The sequence below is a fragment of the Podarcis muralis genome, chromosome 5 (genome assembly GCF_964188315.1).
Source record: "Podarcis muralis chromosome 5, rPodMur119.hap1.1, whole genome shotgun sequence".
NCBI classification, from domain to species: Eukaryota; Metazoa; Chordata; class Lepidosauria; order Squamata; family Lacertidae; genus Podarcis; species Podarcis muralis.
The window spans coordinates 21,312,400-21,331,468 of record NC_135659.1 but is presented as its reverse complement, the minus strand read 5'-3'; the positions used below and the strand labels follow the sequence as shown (position 1 = coordinate 21,331,468).

At 40.7% G+C, this 19,069-nt stretch overlaps 1 protein-coding gene across 9 annotated transcripts in view; it reads right to left on the bottom strand.

Moving 5' to 3' along the window:
• Positions 1 to 19,069, bottom strand: part of NEK7 (NIMA related kinase 7) — an 83,342-nt gene that overhangs the window by 6,517 nt on the left and 57,756 nt on the right. For 8 of the 9 annotated variants that reach the window (XM_028732556.2, XM_077928362.1, XM_077928364.1 and 5 more), the window contains 3 exons: positions 17,586 to 17,693; positions 14,721 to 14,815; positions 8,904 to 9,017 (listed from right to left, as the gene is read on the bottom strand). In XM_028732556.2, coding sequence (XP_028588389.1) covers positions 8,904 to 9,017; positions 14,721 to 14,815; positions 17,586 to 17,693 — 317 coding nt within the window. Of the gene's footprint in view, positions 1 to 2,930; positions 6,981 to 8,903; positions 9,018 to 14,720; positions 14,816 to 17,585; positions 17,694 to 19,069 lie in introns of those variants that run through there. The other variant, XM_077928363.1, reaches the window with a different exon arrangement.

The window sequence follows — 19,069 nt, the reverse complement described above, 5'->3', positions numbered from 1 at the left end:
ATGTATATGAATGTATTTATTTCCTGCTGATCAAGATGGCTGGTTTTTGCTGAAGCAGCAGCATGGAAATGGAAAAAAATAAGCCGCTGCTTACTCCTATTTTGAATATCTTAAACACGGACTTGGGCTGGGGATGAAGCTCCAAACCTGGCATCTAAGCTGCAGAAGAAACTGAGACTTTGGGCAGATGCCATGAACTCTACAGGAGAGAAAGTAATTGAGGCAGACTTCTAAGTATGAACTCTGAAGTATTTGTCAAAGCTGAAAAAATGGCTCCCATCCTATTGCCCGAATGCACGTTACTTCCATGAAGCATCTTCCCTAAAAGCACAAAACGCAGAATGGCAGAATGTTTTTTTCTGAGGTGTGTGGAAAGACGACGACTTCTTGCTGAATACAGGATTGCAGTGCCTTTGCCTATTGTCAGGAATAACCATTTCCATAAAGTCGGGAAGGTTCCCTATTTAATATGGAGCTAGTAGCATCCATTGCATTCAGCTGACCTGGGGGATGCTAATGTGAATTAGGCTGAGCCGAGATGTCAGGACAGGAATATATTCTAGTCTGGTGTGGGATGACCAGCATGCTCTACGAACGGCAGACTGGGACAGTACCTAAGACTGGGAAGGCTCCTGTTGCATCTCTGAGCAGCAGTCTCCTTCGGCTCGGCTTATTCTCCTTAACCTCCTCTGTGAACTTAGCACAATGACAGTATTTTGCCTGGAGCTTAGCCTGGTAGTGGGGAGCAGCGGGACACATTTCTTTTTACTTTAACAGGTTTGTCAGACTCCAAGGGTGGGGGGGGGGGGCTCAGTGTCCCTCAAGTCATAAAAAGGGACCAAAAAAAAAAAAAGGCTGACGCAGGCAAGCCAGTGTTTGGAAACGCCTGCGATGCCGGAGAACTTGGATTTAAAGCAGAAAGAAACATTGCTTATTCCTAAGCAGAAGGTATTCACCTAACGTATCACTCCTTAAAAAGATGCTACTAAGGGTCTGGTTTCACCCTACCCCTGTCAGGCAGCAGAGGAACCAACTCCCACGGTGGGTTGCCAGAAACGGATAAGAAAAGTCCTTACCACCTGCTTTTTATTCAATATTTACAGAGAGAGGCTTGGGAATGCAACCTTTTGGAATAATGGTGTTGTCCCGAGTAAATCTCCATGGCCCTTCTCTCCCACTTCCTCTTTTGTCAACAGCACCACCTCCTTGATGGTTGCCACTTAGGGCCATCTGTCTTCAAGCTCTTTGCTCTCCTACTTTTAAGGCTTGCCAGGTTCTGGGAGATGGTGGGTCTGGAATGCTTTCTAGTGGTAACATGTCAGCCAGCTGCCCCAGCTCTGCCTCCTCCTCCTCCTCTCCCATTATTTCCCAACATTTCCCCTCGTCTTCCTCTGAGCTGTGACCTCCCTCAAACCCCTGTTTTAATGTCTTCTTCTCTAGAAGGGTCAGGCTGGGGAGGCGGTCTCCACCATTCCTCCTCTGCCCAGTCCCTGACACCCCCACACACACAACTTTTAAGCATACTAATATATGAAGCTGCCTCATGTCAGGTTAGACTATTGGCCATCTAGCCCCAAACTTTCTATTCCAAGTGACAGTGGCCCTCTAAGGTCTAAGACTGAAGACATTGCCATTCATAACAGAATGGAACCTACAGGGCATTCTGCATGTAACACAGATGTGCTACACACACACACACACACACAGAGAGAGAGAGAGAGAGAGAGAGAGAGAGAGAGAGAGAGAGAAACACTATTTTGTCCACTCGGGATGGGGAGGGAAACAACTTCTGTAGGGATTTGGGAGTTATGATATTGTGATTCTGAGTAACATTAGAGACTTTGCCTGGAAAAGAACTGACCTGATATTCAGAATAGTAATTCAAAGTTTCTTAAGAAAACCATGCCCATCCAGTTGTTTGGGGGGAAAACATCATGTATCTTTATTAGAAGCCCACTGAACTTTGAACCAATACAAAAACAGAATATTGCTGGGCATAAGAAACAAGTTTGTCTACTTATATTCTCACCAGTACAAGCGTAAGAACGGCAGCTAATGTTACAAGGCTCTGATCATCTGGTTTTTGATAGGATAAACATCTTGATCTGAAGCTAACAGGTGTTTGGCTACATATTTCATAAGAGAAAAAATGTTTTGAATTGAAGACTGAGCCAATAGTCACATACTTATAAGGGTCAACGCCAAAAATGCAAATTCAATGCCAGAAGTAATTGAGAAAGCAAATGGGAAACTACCAGTAGTGCAATAGCCCAATGCAAATCTGTGGAACGGCCATACTTCTGCTGCATAATAGTGTGCACAGTTCTGGTTGCCACATCTCTAAAAGTGACACTGTAGAGCTGGAAAGGGTCTAGAAATGCTTAACCAATAACATCAGTGGGCTGAAGCATCTTCCCTTCAAGGAAATGGTACAATGTCTGGGCCTTTTTAGGTTAGGGGGAAAAGGAAAGTAATGAGGAAGGCATGACAGAAGTGTCTAAATTTATGCATGGTTTAGGAAACATAAGGTAAAGGTAAAGGTACCCCTGCCCGTACGGGCCAGTCTTGCCAGACTCTAGGGTTGTGCGCCCATCTCACTCAAGAGGCCGGGGGCCAGCGCTGTCCAGAGACACTTCCGAGTCACGTGGCCAGCGTGACATCACTGCTCTGGCGAGCCAGAGCCGCACACGGAAACGCCGTTTACCTTCCCGCTAGTAAGCGGTCCCTATTTATCTACTTGCACCCGGGGGTGCTTTCGAACTGCTAGGTTGGCAGGCGCTGGGACCGAACGGCGGGAGCGCACCCCGCCGCAGGGATTCGAACCGCCGACCTTTCGATCGGCAAGCCCTAGGCGCTGAGGCTTTTATCCACAGCGCCACCTGCGTCCCCTTAGGAAACATACATAGAGGTAAAAGTTTTTTTTTTTCCCCCCTTTTCTCTTATAATATTAAAACTCTGCACCATCTAATGAAATTGAATAGCGGGAAGTTCAGAAGGGGTGAAAGGAAGTGCTTCCTTAAAGAACAAATGATTTATGGAAAGCATTACCACAAAAGGTGCTGATAGCCAGTATGGTACCAGTTCTTAGCCTGCAATATCTGAAAAGGGATGTTGCTTTTGGACTTCCATCTTAATGTTGTAATTTGGTTGGGGGGGGGTGATGTTGGGGATATCTCTCTCTCTCTTGGGAGCTCCATTATGCCCTCAAGACCTTTTATGGATGATTTCTGCTGGTTTTATCCTGATGTGTTTTATAGTGTTTGAGGAGCTGATATATTACATTAACTGTATTTATTGTAGCTTTAAAGGTTTTCTGCAAGTCTCTCCTTGAAAGGATTTGTATCCACCATAAATAAGCTGGTTGGCTACTATGGAAAACAGGAATCTGGACTAGATAAACCTTTAGTCTGATTTAACAGGGTTTGGTGTGCTCAAGCAAAATCACCTCCCACCCCTTGCAGTTTCTCCAATAGGCAGCTAGATCTCACCTGAGCAGAGTCGGATGCCTAATCACACAAATGCCTGATCTGCATGTTCCTTCTCCTTTATGGAAGGGGAAGGGGAGGCTGAACATACTGAGGACTTTTGTTAAGCACACAGGTGTCTCTTGGCTTTTGATAACTAGCAATGCTTGTTCCAAACAGTGGTGAGGGAAAATGTAGGTCTGTTTCATTTTGGGACCCCGCTCTAGGAACACACATGTATAATGTTTTCCATCTCCTAAAGAGCATCTTTAGCAGCTGACTGGTTGGCAGGTAAATTACTAGATTTGCCATCTGTCATTGATTGTGCAACACTTAGCTGAACATGTGAAGGTCTCCAATGAAATGTAGAAACGAATGAAACAAAAGACCACTGTGAGGCAGTTAATCTGCGATTGTTCATTCACACGTACAGGTCATCACTTGTCATCAATGCATGTATGAGAGAACCAGCTTTTATCTTCTTTGCATTAACAAACAAGTGCTCTGTTTTGAAGAACTCCAACAATGTCCTAAGGCAATGCTTCCCAATTAGGGGTCTGGCGACCCCTGGGCGTCTGCGGAATGCACTCAGGGGGTCCGCAGCCCCATCCTTTCCCTCCCTCCAAGCTAATCTTTTTTTAATTTTTGCATGGTGATATCAAAGGTTTTATGATCTGTTTTAGCACTGTGTGGTTTTTCAATATATTGGCCAAAATTGGTTTTGAAATCTGATCAGAAGGTTGGCGGTTCGAATCCCCGTGACAGGGTGAGCTCCCATTGTTCGGTCCCTGCTCCTGCCAACCTAGCAGTTCGAAAACACATCAAAGTGCAAGTAGATAAATAGGTACTGCTCCGGCGGGAAGGTAAACGGTGTTTCCGTGCGCTGCTCTGGTTCGCCAGAAGCAGCTTAGTTATGATGGCCGCATGACCTGAAAGCTGTCTGTGGATAAAACACCAGCTCCCTCAGCCAGTAAAGTAAGATGAGTGCAGCAACCCCAGAGTCATCCGTGACTGGACCTAACGGTTAGAGGTCCCTTTGCCTTTAGCAATCAATATATTGCTCCTCATGCGAGGGAGAGCAATTTCAAGGCACCGCCAAAATCGCATGATGATCTAAGCTGCCTTCCCTCATGCTGAGGGAAAACAGGGCAGCTGATCGCCCTCATTTCAAGCCGGGCACTACCTTCCCCTGGCACTGAAGCGGAGCAGATTTTCTCAGTCAGCAGGAAAGCCGCAACAGCCACAGTGGACTTGCATCTTCACTGGCTGCCCTGCTGACGGTGGCTTGATGCACCCCCTCCCACTCAAACCATGGGGTGGAGATGACTCCCCTTCCTCTCCTCCCCCCAACCACCTGATCTCCTTGACTGCTCCTTCCCTCATCCCCAGTCTCCAATTTCAGACACTGTGATATATCGGAATATCATGATGTTCAGCCGCCGATATAGCACAATGTTGAAAACCAGATATCGCTCAACCCAAGTCTGCTTTTTAGTATACCTAAAATCTTTTGCTTACTAGGGGCTACCCCACATTTTGTTCCAAAAATTGCTTTGCAGAGGTATTATTATTTTATTATGAATTAATTAAATTTATATACCGTCTCAGGGCGGTTCACAGAATGAACTACTGTAACTAACATAGTTATCAATTTTTTTTCAAAAGTAGGGGGTTCATGGCTTGGCTTTTGAAAAACAGGGGTTCTCAGTAATTAGTAATTAGCTAATTGGGAACCACTGTCCGAAGGAATTTAAAGGCACCTGCCAAGTTCCACATTGCGAAAGCCACGTGGTCAATGTAAAGGATAAAATAAGAACAGCACAACATAAAAGAGAACTGTAAACTTTGGGTAAAACAATCTCACTGCCATCAAATTCTTCCACATCATCATTGATAGAGAAAATAAAAAGGAAAGGGTCCCAAAGGCAACCCTGGCAGACTCTTCTGCAAGTGGAATTCTCATTAGTATCTAGGGTAGGGTTTTTTCATTGTATCTATATATTTATTTGTTGCAGTCAAAGCTAGCTTTGGAATATGTCTTACTAGGATTGTAGAAAAGGGATGTTTCAAATTAGTGCTCAGAACACATTGATTTGTAAGAAAAGACTGGGTTCCCCCCCAATATGTCCCCCCCCCAATAAATTCAATGAAAGCAAAGAACAAAATCAAAAAGCAATTTGCAGATTTTGAAACCTTTGTGGCAATTAGATAAGCTTCAATATACTGAAATGAGACCTCTCCATCCTTTTGATTCAGCAGCTTTGTTGTTATGGAAGGCCTAGGAGCATTCCCAACCACTCAAAAATAAAATAAAATAAAAAGTAGTTGTCAGCCTGATGGATTTAAGGAACCAGCCGAACTTTTGGCAGGAAGGAGTTCAGAGAAGGAAGGAGGTAGCATTGCCAAAACTGAGTATGCAAACAGTGTGCACTGCCATGGCATGTGAAGAAGGGTGCTAGTAGACCAAATGGGTTTGTATTAACACAAGCACACACATCGGATTCAAAACCCAGAAAAAACAAAAGCAACTGATGATTTCACTGCCAAAATGAAAGGAAAAAGTGTATCTGTTTTAGAAACTGATCTTAAGAGTACTATTTTGTGGTTAAAGGGTTTATTTCTTTTTTAAATGTTCTTCTGTGAAAGCAGACAGAAGCTGATGCAAAGTAATTTTATTCCTTCATAAAATTTATTCGCATAAAAAATTCAAGCGGATTTCGTTGTTCAGTGATCCCTGAACTCAGCAGCTCAGCCAAGTGCACTTTTCAACCTGGATAACGGGTTTGAAGTCTAAATTTTTGAGAAGTCTTTAGGATGCTGCTGCTGCAGTCTGGCAGACACACTTTAGCCTATTTCCTCCTCTGCAGTTCGATACAAGACTTTCACAATTAAAACTCTATTACTAGAAGCAGAGAGAAAAATCTTAAAATATATTTCATAAAAAAATGTTTTATACCACATGTGATTTTTAAGGGACAATCGGTTCAAAGCAACACCTTCTGCTCCGAAGGCCACTTCTTTTCTTAAGAAATTATTTATTAATGGAACAGCACAATTTGCTCTCTTTAGTGCTGTCAGGTGGATAAATGGTTTTTTTTTAAAGGGTGTTAATGTAAATCTCCCTGTTTGTGCATGGGGAAAATATACAACATGGTTGTTGTTGTTGTGTTGTGGTGTGTGTGTGTGTGATTCCACCCACCCCTTCCTAAGCTGGAACTATGCAAACTAAGTTAATAAAAAGAAGAAGAAGGTGGAATCTTATTTCTCTTTCCCAGTACCAAGACCTTCTATCAGAGCCGGACTTTGATATTTGCCCCTTGGCTGAGAATCCATATATCCAACTTCACACTTAGCTGCAGTGAAGTAGCCCTCCAGGCAGGCCGACTTCAACGAACCACTAGTGGCATCATCATTAAAATCCTGCTGAAGGTCACCATGGCAACCGCCTGCTGAGGCTTCACTGCTGCACTCGGCATCTCCTAATCAGCTACCATGTGAAATGCAAATTCAGACAGTCTGAAAATTAGTCAAGAAGAATAGAGGATGAGGATGCAGATACGTGAAATATTCATGCGCTTCGTGGAAAAAGGAAGACAGCATGAATGACACAACAAAGAACGGCCCCTGACATTCTTGCTATCATTTTGCATTATTGTTCACACCCTACTGTATTTCTAGGCCTCCGGTTCTGAAGTTGCCTATACGAAGTGCCATATTTATATTCCACAAAAACGTAATAATTAAAAATGGCCACTGGAAAAAAAGAGTTAATTGGGAAGGCTACATTAAGGAAAGGTTTCGCAAATTAATGGGTGGTAAATCTCCACCTCAAAAAGTAATTCTAATCATCTTTCTAAAAACACAACAAAAAACCCGCTCTGTGTTCCAATTGTCACTATAATAAAAATACAAATTGTCATACTATATATGACAAAGAATGTTTAAAAGACCAAAAATTCCTGGACTGCAATCTTTTATTAATAATCAAAATCTTGAAAGCAAGAGGATTCAAGGTTTTGAATTACAAGTTACTCCCCATTCTGTAAGCAGCGCAAAGCTTTAATACTTACAAAACATATTTCAGAGAGGACATTTATGTGCATTTCAACATAATCTTTAATTCATGTACATTGAACTAGAATAAGTTACTGTAGCCTCTTTGTTGGCTTGCAGCTGCTATTATCTTACCTAGTTCAAACTTTGAGAGTATTTCATTACAAGATAAAAGAATTACGCACACACAAGCATACACACACTTTTTCATATACTGAAGAAATGTATGTTCTTCCTCTGTCTTCTTGTATTAGTTAGCAAGAATGTGTTTTACATATGCTTTTGCTGCTAATCAGTATTTTGCAATCCTCACCATCTAAATCAAAACGAATTATCAGTAGCACAAGTTCACCACTATGGGAACAGCAATACGGCCTTAATCCTTGACTCTCAGTGCATGGTCCTCTTCTGCGAATGCAGAGAAGCCTCTGTATCACAGACTGGAACCCTGTGTTTTCTACAGGTATACAAAGATGTGTACACATAGAGAATGGAAGGGATATACAGGGTTCCCATTCCATGCCCAGCACCTTCTCTTGGTAAAGGGACATGAGCTCTGAGCTTAAGCTCCTTGACTTTCCTTGACAGGAAAGTTTCGGTCAGGAATGAGAAACTCACATTATGCTTTATGGTAATCTATATGGCTTTAGGGTGATCCATGCATGGGGACTAAGCCTGTGCAGGTATTATTCCTACAATAATGAATACACGCATCCTTTATGGGGTTCAGGGGAAACATGGCTATGACATGAGAATACCTTTTGGACCACATCTATGTTGGCAGGTGAACTGGTGAGGAACCTCATTCCTCCATGAAGTTATCAGAAGGGTGATTAGTTCTCATGAGAACACCAAAGGAAGATGAATTCAGAAGGCACTTGCTAGCACAAGATAATACCAATACAGGTGAATAAAAGAAAACCCTGCTGTTCATTTGTAGCCAACCGAAGCAGATGGTATTAAGGGTTTGGGTTTTCTGCATCCACTGTGAGTGGTTTCTCCTAGACAGCATCATTCAAATTTTAATCTCTTGTATTAGAAGGAGGAGACAGGACCGCTCTAAAGTATTATGTATTGCCTTACAGCCATCTCCTTCGACTCTTCTGCATGTGAAAAGTTCAGCTTCAAACCTGCCACAGTGTTGAAAGCACACCATTCTCTTGAGGAAGCATATTCAGGGATCAAGGAAAAAACCTGGCACACTGTTGAGCCCACAATACAAACAAGAAGGTCATGAAGACGTTCTCAAGCATAGCTTATGCAAGAACATACCCAGATCCCAGTATAAACTGGAAACTTTTTTTTTTAAAAAAAGGCACTATTCAATATTCATCAAATACTCATACCTCTACCTTCAAATATACCACAGAGAGTGGTGCTACTTACCTCTTCTGAGTAGTGATCTGATGGAAGAGGTGGATAGTCACATTGTTCAATCTTTTTACATAAGGAATACAGGTTCATTTTGTCACCATAGAATGGACTCTGCAGTGCAGCCATCTGTGTGGAATTAAAACAAAATAAAATGTATCTTGGATTTTTTTTTTTGTGATTTTTAATTTTTATTTTGTGTGTGTGGTTAGGAGAAATAAGTATATTTTCAAGGAACTTCTTTTTGTTTCGAAATGTCCAGTTTAATTTTTAAATGGAAAACATGTTACGTCAACTTCTTGTGATCTTCACTGCCCTTAATTTCATTATATTTGTTTTTCATTTGTTTTTGAAGGATGTGTGCCTAATGCAAGTGAAGCTAGTTTCTGTAATGTTACAGTCTGTTTATATATTTAACTGACATGTCTTTCTGAAACCAGATTATTATTTACCAATACCGACTTTGTAGGACTCGCCATAAAAATAAAGATCTAATTTTAAAATGAGAATTCTGACCAGAATCTAAAAGAACTGTGCAACAAGTTCTGCTCTAGGCTTGCATTTTTCAAATAGCACACTGCCCTCCCCACCCACCCACCCACCCACCACCTCCACCACCACAGAAAAAGGAAAACTAATTCTGAAACAGATAGGGTTTTCAAAACCAATTTGTGATATGGTATGATGGCTGAAAAATGTTTAAAATCCCACTGGGGGATCCCATGAGTACAGCTAAACTGTTCTTTGGATCCTGACCATATTCCTCCTAAATGATCCCCTATGCTTTAAAGAATGAAATATTGCTGCGTAGTCTGCAAAGCCATAAAGTACTTTTGTAAACTATTTATTTCCATTTGGAGCCCACCTTCTTTTTGGGAACTTTGTGCAAGTTCCAGTTTGCAGAGGACACCACCATGGGTGAGTAAGACCACACTGAAATAAGTTGAGTCATCCATGTTTTGCTTGAACTCCCAATTGCTTTTGTAGACCCTGGAAAACTCATCAATCTGGGAAGGAAGCTGCCTTATACTACATCAGGCTGCTGGTCTATCTAACTGAATGTTGTCTGCACTGACAGGTAGCAGCCCTTCAGAACTTCAGACAACAGACTTTCCCATCCCTACCTGGTTATGCTAAGGGCTTAATCTGAGACCATTTGCATGCAAAGTAGATGCCTTACTACTGAACTATGGCCATTACCCAAAGGATACAGTCTCTGGCGATTGTGAGGATAATGCTAAAATCTATCCTGAGTCTAATCTTTTGGCTGGTTTCAGAAACTTTAACCCTTTTGCTTTTTACGCATATACTACTCTCTTTGTTACCATTTGGCTTTTTGGAATTTGCCATTTCACTATCTGCTTAGTTCTTTAAAATGTAATTTCTAAATTTAAGGTAAGAAAGCAATTTTTATTCAAAACTGGTTTCAGCAGGATGAAATTTGGTGCAGAACTGCAGCTTCTGTCCTCTGTGCATACCAAACCCCAAACACATATGCTGGAAGCAGAAATGCAAGTTGATACATGCATCAACACTTGATTTAATATGAATACAAATCCCCACAAGCATGCTATGTTGCAGGCATAATTCTGGTTTCATGTACATTTAGAATTTTACCATTATCTTTTGGCAAGGAACCTTTAAAGTAAGAACTTTAAAATATCATTAGTGCACCTAATGTTTATTTGAAGATAGCCCGACTTTACAAAGGCAAACAAATATTGTGGTGGGATTGCTAACTTTACAGGGATTTTTTTTTATTTAAAAAAAAATGTTCGTACTGCCTTCCAAACGCTTTAAATCTCTGAACCGCAGCGGTGTGAGCACTGCTTGGAGTGCGATGCTGCCCCAAAGTCAGTCACCCTTTTCTACATGTGCTAATAAGTTTGATTTTGGAAGGACAATGTGTACATTCCCCAGACAGGCAGAGTGTGTGTGAAACACGCTAGTCCATGCTGTGCTACTCAGTGAGCTTCAGCAGGGACAGGACAAGCTGAAAATGGCTCTCATCTGTCTTGTGGTCTTCCAGATAGAACATTTAACTCCTTCGCAACCAAAAGAAAGCTGCAAAATATTAGCCGCAGCATTATTGATAAAGGAGACTTTGGCAAGGAATCTTCCAAAATGGACATGAAGGCAAGGATTTTACAGCAAGGATCTCAAAATCCATTACAGCTGTGCGTGCACTAATTGGATACCATAAATATTGCATTCTCTTTTTAAAACCCCTAAGAGCAAAGGGATTAAGGCTCTCAAGAAAAGCGGTTTGCAAACTGTACCGGCCCCATAATATTAAATCTTGAAACAAGGTAATTCATGCAGCGTTTTTTGCCCCCTTTATGCGCAAAACCAAAGCCAGGAATTCCAACAGCAGAACCTGCACGAAATGCAGGAAATTCAAAATAAATGCAGAGATCCTGTGTGTTGGTACGCTAGGTGTTCATTAAAAAGTACTCTTGTTTGAATGCTGCAGAGTGTTAAAAAAAAGGGGGGGGAAAGAAAGAAAGAAAAGCTGAATGTCCCCTAAGGAGTTAAAACAGGAATACTATATTTTCATGCATCTCCTGCTTTGACAGATGAAAAATGTCAACTGTCCTGTTTTTATTTTCAAGCTTTTGCACTATTCATCTGGTTCATTAGTGCATCTCGCTGCTGCCCCTGACAGCTGCTCGCCCTCTCCTCCCAGCAGCTGAATTTTTCAGGCTAATTTGATCCTCCACACTGAGACGATCGCTAGAATGATTGACTTGCTCCCTGACCTCCAGGGTCTGACTTTCCTGATTAGTATTCTGGGGGTGTCTGAGGGACGAAAGCCCACTGTCTGTCTTCAGGGCTGGTGGCAACGTGCACGCTCTCTCTCTCTCTCCCACTCTTTTTTTGGGGGGGAGCTGTAAGCCACCAACCTACGACCCTGTAAGGATGCAATTGCTGCACTGAACAATAAAGGAAATGTGTAAAACCTACTTTTCCATGTAAAGGTCCATGTAGCAAAAGCATGGCATCTTGATTTTAATTAGTAAAGTCTACTTTGTTGCATATCAATTAAAACCGCAGTGATTAGAGTGTGTTTTGGGGTGGTTATTTAATTATTATTTTTAAAAAAATTATATCTCAGGCATATTTGAAAGTATAATTTTCCTGTTGTAAAATGAACCTTGGAAGAAAAAAATCTTCGTAATAAGGAAAGTCAGTAATTGTTATTAAACTGTAAGTGATCCGCCGTACAGCAGCCAGAAACAGAAAATAAACCAAACATTAGGTTTAGCTGAAAATCCAATCAACTGCCACAAATTAACTAGTGAAGCATAGTCACTTGGACCTTTATGGAGATTTCATGAACAGTTTCCCTATCTTTAATCTGAAGATAAACATGAACAAATGCCCCAAACATGGAAGTAATTCAAACATTTTAAAGGGCGTTTTATGTTAGACAGGTAAAAAAAAATTCAATTTCAGAGAATTGTTGAACTGAAATACTCATACTTTATCAGTCCCATTGATGGTAATAGAAGTAAACTGGCTAAAATTAAACAGCTCTGGATTAACTGTTTTGTGGGTTAGCCATTCTTATTACAAATAATTATTACAAATAGCATCCTTATTACAAATAATTGGAAGCACTGGATTATTCCATTCAACGGCTGAATGAATTTCAAGTGAGTAAAATCTGTTGACAGCCAAATAAAATTGGATTGTGGATTAATTTTTAAGAGAAGAAGGACAGATCTTATGATCATGGATCTTAACATTTGCACCTGTTTGGATACCAGCACAACATTTGTATATACTCCCCTATGTAGCAAGGATCCTCTTGCTAAATCAATAAATCTGAGGAGTGATTTCACTAAAACTTGAAGCTTATTATCAACCTATTGCCATCCTTCATAACATGACCTCACTAATTATATCCTAACTATCTGCAGTAATACAAAACAAAACAATCAACACACTGCAATGAGAAATGAAAAAAGCAATGAAAGTACTGTCAATACAAACTGCAGTTGTTAATTTCATTAAAGGTCACAATTTTATAACAGGAAGCATAAGGGAAAACAGGGGTTCACAAAATCCCTATCCCGATCCACATAAATGTCTAAAGGAATTATTCCATGAGGCTTTTATTTGATTAGAATACATTATTTTGATAAATATTTTAAAATCTACATTAAATTCCATTCTAGACAGCCAGAAAAGGCTTTTGAATTCCAAACCAAATCATACAGCTTTCCATTTCAAAAACTGAGGCACATTTTGGATCAGAAATTAAAATCAAAAATATGTGAGTGTGCAATATGTTTTCTTAACATTCTTACTACTAAAAGAATCACACCAGAGTAAGCTGCCAGTAAGTTGCACAGAGGATGCCATTTCTTTGAGCATCCAGTAGGTTCCCTATGGGTGCTGCTAAATCAGTATTGAGTGGTTCCCCACGAAGAGCAGGGGCCTAATACTGGGGGTTTTTTTTATGTGAAAACACCCAAGCCCCAGTATGAAAAATTCAAATCTCAAAAGGTACTTGAGGTAGCCATTGTTTACCATATTTTTTGCTCTATAAGACTCACTTTTCCCCTCCTAAAAAATAAGGGGAAATGTGTGTGCGTCTTATGGAGCGAATGCAGGCTGTGGAGCTATCCCAGAAGCCAGAACAACAAGAGGGATTGCTGCTTTCGCTGCACAGCGATCGCTCTTGTTGTTCTGGCTTCTGAGATTCAGATTTTTTTTTCTTCTTGTTTTCCTCCTCCAAAAACCAGGTGCGTCTTATGGTCTGGTGCGTCTTATAGAGCGAAAAATACGGTATATGGTTAGAAGGGGCACTGAGTTGGTTACAAAGAAAACACTAATGTTTGCCATGGATATAAAGAGACAATTCACAAAATCCCAATTCTGCATTAGCAGGTGTTTATCCTGATGGATAGCTTTAGTGAGTTCTGCTGAATCATGGAGGCAGGTGGTTTGTTACTTCACCTGGATGCTTTTGAGCTGGGAGGGCCTCTCTGGAGAGCATTTGGGTAGAAGTTGTAAAGCACAGTGGGAGAACCTTAGGAGCAGCTGTGCATGTCCTGAAGGATTTGGTTCAACTTGGTTATCTTGTTGATTCCGGTATAATTAGTATTAAGCCACAGGACAGGTTGGCACCGTAATTATCATGTGCATGAGTGAATGATTGAATGAATACCTGCTCATAGTGTTATTTTCCTGCTTATCTTTTAGGAGGTATGCTTACCAGATATATCAATTAATCTGACAGTAATTTTGTGGCTTTAATAACTGCAAACATTTTGACAGCTCCTTATGCAACTCTTAAAAGGTACAGGAACCCCTGTTCCCCATTGCACCCACCAATCTTAACCAGAAATGATCAGCAACTTTTGAGAATGCAATATTTTAAAGGTTCAGTTTTTAGCAGAATTTTTTTACACTGATTTAAAAAGGTAGGCTGGTATAAGCAGTGTTAGTTCTACTACAACCTTAGTGTGTTCACTGGATATGGTGGGCAGGTTTCTGTTCACAGCTAGCTATGCTATGGAATGTGTGCAAGTCTAAGGATGCAGTGCCAAGAATAGATCATTTCTAATTCAGGAGGTGAACCATTCTGGGCTGAAATTTATGGCAAAATTCTGCAACAGATTCATTCAGGATTGAGGAATGTATGTAAATTTTATCATGCTCAGCAATAAAAGGTTAAGTTTCTACACTTTCGCTTAATGCTACTTTATCACCAAGTGGTTAATGGATGTAAAAATGAATAGCGGGATCTTAAGACAGATACAGAAAGACTTTTGAAAACATCACTCACCAATAAGTAAGGTGTACAAGTTTTAAAAGTATTACCTCATACAAGAGACATCCTAGAGACCAAATGTCTGATTTGAAGTTGTACCCATTTTCATGGATTCTCTCTGGAGACATGTAATAAGGTGTTCCCACTGCAACCAATATGAAAATACAATTTTAAAAAATGAACACTTAAAGCTTCATCACAATGCTTTCAAGCAATATACATTTCAGGCAACCTTAGCCCTATTTTATAAAGTCGACTTCTATGATAAAATGTTTTTAAAAATGGATATAAAACTTGCAGAAATATCAGGAAGTGATTTAGCAATTCAGACCTTTATATAAATCAATATTAATGTTATGAATTTCCAGTCTCTTGTAATATTTTTCAGTATCCCATCCCTGCTGGAACAACAGAAGTATTTTTCAATTCATCTGCTTTCTATCATTCAAGTATGGGGCATTTCAATAATAATAATAATAATAATAATAATAAGGGCTGCAATCAAACACATTTTCAAGTGAGTATGCCCCACTGAACACAGTGGATCCTACTTCTGAGTAAACACACATAGGATTGCACTGTAAGAGTAACAAGTATTGACAGGAACGGTAAGGGGAAGAATAACAACTGGATTTTCCAGGGGAAAGTGGCGGGACAAAGGCAAATTGCCTCGGACATGTGCCTAGAAAGCACAGGACAGTCAGAAAACCACTTTCTAGGCACGAGACATGCAGAAGTGTGGATGAGCCTTAAGACAAGACTAGAACAGCAAAGCTCAAAAGCGGATTAGAAATTCAAAGGTTTCGTAGGTTATGGATAAATGTTCTAAAACTAACTAACTATCTCTCTCTCTCTCGGTGTGTGTGTGTGTGTGTGTGTGTGTTAATGAAGTCATGGTTCTAGGCCCCTTAAAAGTTTGTTTGCATACTTCCTAAAAATGTATGAACAACACCATTCTATGAATGCCCTCTCAAAAGAAAGTCTCATTGAGTTCAATGGGGCTTACTCCCCAGTAAGCATATGTAGGACTATATCCTAAAACAATATTGGCACGTAGGGCTAGTTTACATTTCAGGGCATGGGTATAGATCTCCTTTTAAGCCACCCTGCATTTCCACATGGCAAGCCACTCATATGCGGAAACTCCTCATTTGTGTTCCAGGGCTGCTTGTCCCAAAAAGCTAAAAGCATCTAGCAGGATGATCTGGTGTGATGAAAAAAAACCCAGCTTTATCTGTTTGCTGATCCAAACACTTCACAAAGTGGCAAGAGTTGCCACGCGCAGCAGTGTAAAAAGACTGTAATGTGTAGACAGGCCCCTGGGCCATTTTATGGGCTTTCATATTCCAGGAGGTTCTGATGCTGTGTCAAAAAGAAACTGAGAAATTTAAATGACACTGCAATTTAGCATGATAAAACTGCAGCATTCTTAAAATTAACTTTTTTGATAGTGATTTGAGCTGGAAAAGACTACCGAAAACTGATCTGCTGATAAAGTCACAGTTGTTGCTGTGTTTATGATACAACCTCCAATGACACAATTTGCTTCACAATAACAATACTAATAGCAGATCTGGCTTGTAACAGGCTACATAGCTGCTGCTTACAGGGTGAGGAATTGGTGGAGAAAGAATTTGCAGACTCTACAGGGGGCAGCTGCAAGCACTAAGGCTTGGAGGTTTGTAGTTTACCAAAAGCAAAAGTTCCTTTAACCAGTAGTTCTCAGAAACCTGCTGTTACATTAGGGGGTTGAGATGAGTGTGAAAGATTGATGACAGGGGGAAAGAAGAACAAATGCTTGAATTCTGCAGAGTTTAGCCTATTCTAACACTTTAACTATAATACAGACTGAAGCATTTAAATAAGAACCTTCTGACTTCACACAATAAATGGGGCGGGAGCGGGGAGGAGCTGATACGTCCTACTGAGGCAAGTTTAACAAAGAAGACAACTTAGTTTTTTTCCAAATGTGCTTTCTGTCACTCTTCTTTGAATACCAGAGGGTGTGGGAAGGCCATATACCAAACCTGGGTGATGCCAGGTAAAAGTAAAAGCAAACCTTTCTCCATCCACTGCATAATTAACCATGGAGTTCGTTGCCACAAGAATGGATCTTGTGAAGGCTACTAGCATAGTACCCTTTAAAGGCAAGTTATGCTAGCTCTTCAAAACATCCAATGGGGAAAGGTCTATCAGTAGTTGTTGGCTACAATAACTAGAAATGAAATTTCACTATTTAACTCTGCTTGTGAGCTTTTTCAAGAGCATTGGCTGTACTAGTCGGATCTTGAACATAGCTCTGAATGCCCGTTCTTATTATCTTTTTCTGCTGGACTTTTGCAATACGCCAATGCCAATTAGAGGTAAATTGTAAAATGTATCCGACATAAACTCTCTGCTCTATGATCAAGAGGAATCCACTGCAGGTCTGTCACCCCCAGAAGTCCACCACTCTAAAGGGAAGGAAAAGAGGGAACGCTGTACGAAACAAAAGTAGGGTAACCTGCAAGGAAGAAGCAGCCTGAGGTTCTTACTTGCATTTCCAAATTCAGATTGCTACTATGCAATCTAAAATAAAATAGGAGAGTCCTTCTTGGGGCCCACCCGAGTCCTCAATGTAAAAGTTGTAGGGTGCTGTGGCCCGGGGTTGTTATGAGCCACCTCTTCCATATGGGAACTGTTTACACAGTGGCTGCAAGAAACCTCAAAAACCACCACATCATCATCATCTGCTATGATTCCATGGGAATGCCTCACTTGACTGACAACGTCCAGGATTTCAGTCCCTGAAATGAGTGTCATCCTCTGCAGGGCCACTTCCTCTTGCTGACCCTTCCAGTAATTCATGTGGGGCGGGGAGGGCCATTTACTGGTGTGAACATACATCATTTTACAATCAAGGAAATCTCTCTGACCTAAAGAATGAGCAGCCGTGGTTTTAGAGCTGAAAAACCTTCCCAATCCAAGGTCACCAAGTTTTACTACTCCCGTAGCTGTAATGAATACATTTGCTGGCTTGATATCTGTAGAAAGAAAAATATTTCAACAGGTGACAGTAAAATATCCATGACTTGCGTGTGAGTGCACATCTAGTTTTGCTTAAAGTTAAACATATATGTATTGCTTTAAAATATTTAAAAATACCAATTATGCATACTCAATCCCCATAGGCTAAATTTTATTTTTTATTGTTAACTATTTTTATTATTTCGTAATAATTTATTAAATTTCTATACCATCATTTATCCAAGGCTCACAGGCACCTTACAACATAAAAACACGAAAAATACATAACATCATAACATTACCCCACCTCCACAGTTTAAAAGCCATAGATGGTTTAATCACCCATTTAAAAGAGCAGCATCAACCTCAACATACTTGAGATCAAAATGTAAATGTTTTAAAGGTAAGTTTTAAACAGGAGTTTTAAATTTAAGCCTCACTGATTTCAAGAGGAAGTAACATAGAAAAACCTGCTCTTAGGACTCAGGAACTGCCATGCAAAATTTGGTTACATTATCTTAAGAGGTGTCAAAATGTACAGGAAAGAATTTCTCACAACTAGCCATGATCCTCTGATTTCCTTGAATGCAATGAGATTTCAATGAGCACTAATGATCATAGTGCTATAAGTCAGTCTCTCAAATGCTCTCCCATGTCTCTGAAGGTTGATACAGACAAAGAGAAAAGTACCGTATTTTTTGCTCTATAAGACTCACTTTTTCCCTCCTAAAAAGTAAGGGGAAATGTGTGTGCGTCTTATGGAGCAAATGCAGCCTGCGCAGCTATCCCAGAAGCCAGAACAGCAAAAGGGATTGCTGCTTTCACTGCGCAGCGATCCCTCTTGCTGTTCTGGCTTCTGAGATTCAGAATATTTTTTTCTTGTTTTTCTCCTCCAAAAACTAGGTGCGTCTTGTGGTCTGGTGCATCTTACAGAGTGAAACATACGGTAGTTTCCCAGTTGTTTTTTGGCAGGAAAATAGTCATACTTCCCCCTTGGAGTTTTGTGGTAGGCCAGTCTCCTATACTTAAAGGGAAGTTGTGTGTGTGTGTTTAGCTCCCCCAGGTTAACAACACCTTTTAAGCACATCTTATTAAAAGTATATGGGTGCTAGGCCATGTTATTCTTACTCAAGAGTAGAACCACTGAAATCAACAGGAGCTGATTTACTGATTTCAGTTGTGAATAGTCTAGATATAACTAGCAATGGACTTCGTCCTGTGTATCTAAGAAGTTTGACAAACCTAGAGACTGTTGTCCTGGAACCAGAGAGCAAAAGGAAAGCACACTCTGTTTTTGCCACCTCCCAGGGCACTAAGTAGCCCTGACCAGTTGCACTTCCTGCCTCCCAGTCTGCGGCAGTCTGCTCCCATCCATCAGCCAGACAAGGAAGCA